The following is a 6,966-nucleotide window of genomic DNA, read 5'->3' on the forward strand; positions in this document are numbered from 1 at the left end:
ACTCTCCCTCTTCTGCCTGTGGACAAAGGGGCCTTGCCTCCCAGGCTTGTCTTGCACTAACTTCGGTTCTTGGCCATCATTCTTCTTGTGTGACTTTGCCCTGGCCTCGCCTCTCATCTGCTATTCCTGCTTTTCGGGTCCAGGTCTCCTCTTCCCTTTATTAAATTAAAGATCATACAACACCAGGTTATAGTCCAACAGGTTTATTTGGAAGCACTACTCCTTCATCAGGTAGCTGTCAAACAGGGCTCTGAAATAAACCTGTTGGACGATAACCTGGTGTTGCATGATTTTTAACTTTGTCCACTCCAATCCAACACTGGCTCCTCCACATCATGGCTTCCCTTTATTGTTGGCCCAGATCCCCGTGTCTCCGTTTCCCTCCTGATTTCAAACTGAGGCCCTGTGCTCCATCTAGTGTGTGGTAGACATTGGTCATTACATGGAGTAAAGTCAACCGCTGATGGAGCCTGGCAAAACTAAGTACAGAAGAATATTAAATTTAAAATAAAAGGATAATTTATATTATTACAGCATTTAATTTATAAATTTAGGAATTTAAATATTTAAAATAAAGGGGTTATGTATTTCAATATAGTTCTTCTTTCTCTTCTAAAGGCGGCCTTACGAAACCTAATTCTAGTTTGAACATTTGATTCCCACAGAAACTAATACTTCCCTTAAAATATTTTCTTTTAAAATTGTGATTTTCAGGAATGGAACCAGGATTTAAAGTAAGGTCACTCTACACTACCGCAAAGTACAATGTTTGAGGGAGGGGAAAAAATGGTCATTGCGTGTCTCGTCCAACTTCAAGGGCACCTTCTACTGATATTAAAAGTGATTATTAGTGATATTTTAATAATGTTATTTCAATGTGTCAGTTTAAGGAATCTTTGTGGAAGAAATAGCCTGTACCAAAGGAAATAAAAACTACTGCAGAAATGATTTAAAAAAAAAACTTTCCTCATGTTACAATTGTTGATAGGAACATGTACATAATGGGGATGGTTACAAACCCTCAGGCAACAGGGAACATACATTGTTAGATAACTTATCAAAGCATAATAACAAATTTATATTTATTTCAGTTTTATAGCAATTAGGATTATGAACTTGGTCAATTCCTCTGCACTTTTCATCTAAAGCAAACTCACCCTGTGTCTCCAAGTCCATGCAAGAAAATAACCTGTAAAATACAACCCAAACACACTGTCTTCATACCAGCACAAAGTAACACCAGACAATCAGCAGAGTCATGAAAATTCTTGATCTACAAGAAAGGATCAAATATAGAATGGTTGATTAAAACTGTTTCAATATACCAAGCAGTAAGATTCCAACGTAATTACAGTCATAAGATAATTGTAACTTCACTGGTACGGGATTAACTTCAAAATTGCTGACGCAGCAGCCTGCATATTATAAATTATCCAATCCCAAAATAAAATATGAAAGGGTCAAAACGGGAATTTGGACACCACAATTGCTGGCCAAAGTACATAGGGGAAACCACAAAGATTAACCACAAACTATATTAGAGGGAGTTTTTAGCAACAATCATATTAAAGCACCATTCTGAGCACTGATGTCCTACCTTTACTCTTTAAAGGAGGCTGGAAAAAGACTAGAGTTTAAAATTGACCACAGATTCAATCTAATATCAGGCTGCAATATGTTGTGTGATTATGACAGTGACACTAATGAACTCTCCCCAGCTGCTGTCACCATGTGGAAAACAAACACTTCAAAAATATTTTCTCTCAGATGAAATAACAAAGTTATTCATACAGGTTTAAATACTGAAGTAATGCTTAACATATTAACTGAGACGCTTGCAGTTTTGAGTTTCATTAAAAACATAGATTGTTGGTTCATGTCCAAGTCTAGAGTTAAAATAGTAATTCTTGTGTAAACTAATTGAGCAACAACTAATATAAAATTATAATAAAAACTGCAACAACTAATCACCAGAGACTGCAACAAGAAATTCAGAAGACATTTTAGTAAATCTGAAATGTCTCCCAGATGTCAAAGCATTGTGTTTTCTCGGCAGATCACGAGAACAGGTGGTTTCTTACCACTGCAGTCTCCCGTTCTGTTCCAGAGACAGTCGCAGCCTCATCGAGCAGCGGCAATGACATGTTGTTACCACACATACAACGTCACACGTACAGAATGCAAACCTGCAGATATAAAAGACCTTAGTAAGAACAGGGATAGTCAGGACTAAACATACCCAGTAGCAGATCTAATTGTAATACTGAGAAGACCTTGTTTAACAGTGCAAGTAGTTGCCTCAAAATCCAAACCAAGTCTAGGAATCATCTAAACTCACTATATCAAATTATGTTAAGGAAGAGAATAAAAGTTAGCATTAATCAACTAACTGATAATCTGTTTCAAATACAAGATATACTCATTAGTATTGAGGTTTTATTTTAATTTCATTCTTCCTGTTAGCATTATTTCATTAGCAAATTAATTGAAACTTGCTAATCAGGCTGCTGAGATATCTAGTGTCCCACTGTAAGGCAAGTTTCTAACCATGGCTATCAAGCACGTGATACCCAACCAAAAGGTTGAAGTTACAGTAATTTGCTCACACGTTAAAGTTCCAGTACTGCGCAAGCCCACATTTCAGGTGGTTTGCTTCAGTTGTGGATTAGTCTCTGGTTGAAGTAAAATCTTTCATTTTTAGGACCTGAAGCACAGATTCTAATACCTAACAATAGTGTGTCAATGGCATGTGTAAAGTGGCCAAAGGACAAACTGTCCAGTCTGGATAAAGGAAAAGGGAATTTGTGCCAAGGTCAGAGGACAAAAAAAACCCACTGATTTTCTATTATCTAAGTAACAATCAAAAACTTTTAGGAGAATAAGTTGTTCTGATTATTCCGGAACAGACATTGTTTTATGAAGGATGATTGACCCAAACCATGAACTGTTTCTCTGTCAAATGAAGATATACTGAGCATTGATATACTGAGCATTTTTTGTTTTTATTTTAGAAAGTCTACTGTACTACATAAGTTACAATTCTTCACAATTACCAGAATAATAACTGCTATGTTGAATGTATTAATTATAAATGTACTTTCAGAATCAGTCTAGCCTTTTGAATAAAAACAAATTGCTGGAGAAACTCAGGTCTGGCAGCATCTATGGGGAGAAAACAAAGTTAATACTTAGAGTTTGGTGACTATTCTGTTATGTACAATTCTGTTTTTGTTTCATATCTGTAATTCCTTGATATATAGCAGTCTTTTAAATAGTTACTTACTCATAACGCAGGTATGCTTAACCAGATTGCAATAAGTAAAATGAATGTTTTTCATTCTGACAGTATAGTACGCTTAGCAAGACATAACTCTACAACACACAATGGACAGAATGGGGGAATCTCCAAATCTATAAGCATATGGATTTGCTTATCATAAAATACAAACACAAGTGCAAAGGGCTCTGGCTGTTCACAGGTTTTTGTTTTGAGAATGAATATTTGCTATTCTGCATGCAATGAATTGATCATAGAAGGGTAAGAATTAAACGTCATGTCCAAAATATCAAGAATCTGAAACCAAGGGGGCAGATATTACCAATATAATTTTAAAATAGATTGAAAGCATGATGAATATTAATAAAATGTACTACATATGTTTAAAAACCCGCTGAATAATGCAATATCAACAGAATGCACTGAGTCTGCAACTATGTGCTCACAAGTATAAAAAAATCCCACACTGGTGCAAATGAACTGAGAACGGGTTAATCAAATGGGAATTAATCCCATGGCATAACAGAACAAGAATTCTAAATAATATTTTTACAGCACCAAGGCTTCAGAAATTAACACTCAATACAACCTTGCATATATTGCTTAGTGGCACAATTAAAGAAACAAATTGCAATAGAAGATGTTAAAGATGCTGTACAAGTTCTCCCTTATTATTATTTATTATATACATATCTATTGTCTTCTGCATTTATCTAAATGTTCAGACTGAAAGGTCAGACCCATCCATAGGTAGTTTATCATTTCAATTTTTAGTGTAGACAGTTCCAGGGTTGACAGATGTACATGTTCGAATAGCCTCAGGAACAACCAAAGCAGAGAATGAAACAAAACCTTAGATCATAAATTCAGGTTTATATCTGGGTTTTGCACAGATTTTAATAATTTCAGTTGAGACAATAGAAATGTCACAACTAAACTCAGCAATTTCTACTAGACAGCGCATAAAGTGGTCATAGGGTGGAAACAGAGCAGGTTTGATTGTGATGTGTGCAGCTGAAGACTAACCATTCACTTTGGAAGCTCATAACACACAATGGCCAATCAGGGGAAGTTTCAGCTTCAAATAACCTCCAAGGTGACTATTCTGTTATGTATTTAAAGAGACTGTTTTAGTTTTTGCAATTTACTTTGTGTGTAATTTACAGCAAATATAAAAACTGTCAGAGACAATCTGGTTAATTGGAAATATGGGCAGCCAGCATCTTTCAACTCTAAGAATAAAACACCATTTAAGCACTCATGAAAATGAATACAAATATTACCTATTGGCACTTATAATTACAAATGGTAATGGTAAGTCAGCATGGACAAGTTCGATCCAGGGGTCTGTTTCTGTGCTGCATGACTATGACTTGATTTTATTCGATATATACAAGTTATTTATATGCCTCTCTGGATGCTGATCAAAGACCATCAGCCTGAAATTGTTTCTCTCTCTCCACACAGATGTTGCCAAACTTGATTATTTCCAGCATATTCTATTTTTATTCCAGATGTCCAGCATCCAGTATACTTTTTGTGCTACTTTTATTCCAGATACTTAATAAATCAGATATTTATGTGTGAAGCATCTTGCATTTGATACCGTTGATGCAATCAGACATAGCACTTTTTAATAGGGCACTGAAAAAGTAGCCACCACGCATAGTAAAATAAGGGGAGAAAGGGATTGAGAAATAACAACAGAAGTTTAAGGGTATTAAGGCAGCTTTTGAAAGTAGGATAGAAGGAAGTGAAATACAGCCCAAAATAAGGAATTTGAGGGGAAGTAAAATACAGAGTACAGGACATACGGGTTGAGGATATTATGGAGACAGACAGAGGTAAATCTATACAAAGCTTAAAACATTGGTTAGGAAGTAAAATCCAATTGAATATTGATAGTAACTTAAGGAAACAGTCAGCACCATACTGTCCACGTTTCTATATCAGCATCATGGCTTGAGGCACTTTCACATCTTGAACTATATTTATTTTTGGTGGAATATTTCTATCCACATCTCTACCTATCTCAAGTCAATTAGACAAGCAGATAACTTCCTGGTAGCTTCTGCCAAACAACAGGCCTTTGGAAATTATGTCACGTATTTCAGAAATATGAACTCTATAAATAATGTCTGGTATGTGCTGAACTGCACACATTACTGCAACAACTAAAACAAGGAACTTGTGTGGAGAATTATGGATCAAAATAACTTCAAACTTGATGGGCGTGCTTAAAGCACTAACTTTCATAATATTTTCTGAACAAAGCACTCAGAATTATTAAGTGCATGATCCACAATTTCCATTCACCTTCACGGCATAGATCATAAGATGAACTTTAAATTCAATTTAGAATATCCCCCTACATCTCTGTACTGGCAATTCATATAAGTCCACGTTAAGTAAAACTTATGGACTGGTTTCTGTGAAAGGAGAACTGATAGTACCACAGAATACCTTCTAGACTGTTTGCCCTCAGTTAATAAATGGTCATTTCTCACTTTTACAGCCTTTGGCTTAACATCCAACCTGTCAATAAAATAGTAACAATAACCACATCCTAAGATTAGGAAATTCACCCCAGCCAACTGTAATAGTACAAAGATTTATGTATTTGAAATGCAGGTATGAACACAAGTCTTCAAGTTGTATTCAGGACAAATTGAATTTATTACATGTATAAACATGCATTCAGTACCTTAAGAGCAAAACTAAGGTTTTTTTTGGTAAGAAAAACAGAAATTGCTGTAAAATCTCAGGTCTGGCAAAATCTGTGGACAGAAATCAATTACTGTTTTGGGTTCAGTGACCATTCTTCAGAAGTTCTTCCAGTTTTTTTGTTGAAGTTTTTTTGTAAGAGTATGGCTGTTTTCTTACTGTTGTGTATAAGATCCAAGAGCAATCTGTTAATGCTCCTGTGCCTATATGTAACAGTTACGCACCACTTAAAAGAAACAGGTTATATTAAATCAATCAACTAGGAAGAAATATTTGCATTTATGTAATATTGAACACAATTTTAGGGCATACTAAACTTCTCTGCAGCCAAAGCGCATTTAGTTACTGTTGCAATATATGATACACTGTAGCTATTTACACATTGCAAGGTGATAATGATGAGATAATCCATTTAAATGTTAACATGGAGATAAGCAAGAACCAAGAATAATGAAGAATATTCCTGCCCTTCAACTAAAATAGATGTAAGTTTACCTCCACTGAGGTCAGAAAGGGCCTCAGTTAACATCTAGTCAGACAGTACCACTGACAGCGCAGTACTGCTTTGACACCACACTGCAGTTCTTGTGAAAACAGCTCAAGGAACACCTGATCTCCAATTGTTCATTATCTTGTTTTGCTGACTGAAACCTCACATCTTTCCCTTGTCCCACTGGGTCAACACAGGATGTTGATTTTCAAACCACCAGCATCTGCTGTTCTTTTTTAAAAAATACAACTGTGAAGGTGCAGTAGGCGGCCATTTGACTCATTGTGGTTGCACTGATTCCAATATCTAATTCCTAATGAAGGGCTTTTGCCTGAAACGTTGATTTTCCTGCTCCTCGGATGCTGCCTGACCTGCTGTGCTTTTCCAGCAAACTCTAATCTTGACTCTAATCTCCAGCATCTGCAATACTAAGGTTTATTTTGTAAGAAAAACAGATATTTCTGTAAAATCTCAG

General features: G+C 35.8%; 1 protein-coding gene across 1 annotated transcript in view; it reads right to left on the reverse strand.

Moving 5' to 3' along the window:
* The window catches only part of lypla2 (lysophospholipase 2), a 32,223-nt gene that overhangs the window by 21,637 nt on the left and 3,620 nt on the right, over positions 1-6,966 (reverse strand). The window contains exons 2-3 of the mRNA XM_043717750.1: positions 2,082-2,186; positions 1,158-1,189 (exon numbers count right to left, since the gene is read on the reverse strand). Coding sequence (XP_043573685.1) covers positions 1,158-1,189; positions 2,082-2,159 — 110 coding nt within the window. The 5' untranslated portion in view covers positions 2,160-2,186. The remainder of the gene's footprint in view (positions 1-1,157; positions 1,190-2,081; positions 2,187-6,966) is intronic.

This window comes from Chiloscyllium plagiosum, chromosome 27, assembly GCF_004010195.1.
Source record: "Chiloscyllium plagiosum isolate BGI_BamShark_2017 chromosome 27, ASM401019v2, whole genome shotgun sequence".
Classification (NCBI taxonomy): Eukaryota; Metazoa; Chordata; class Chondrichthyes; order Orectolobiformes; family Hemiscylliidae; genus Chiloscyllium; species Chiloscyllium plagiosum.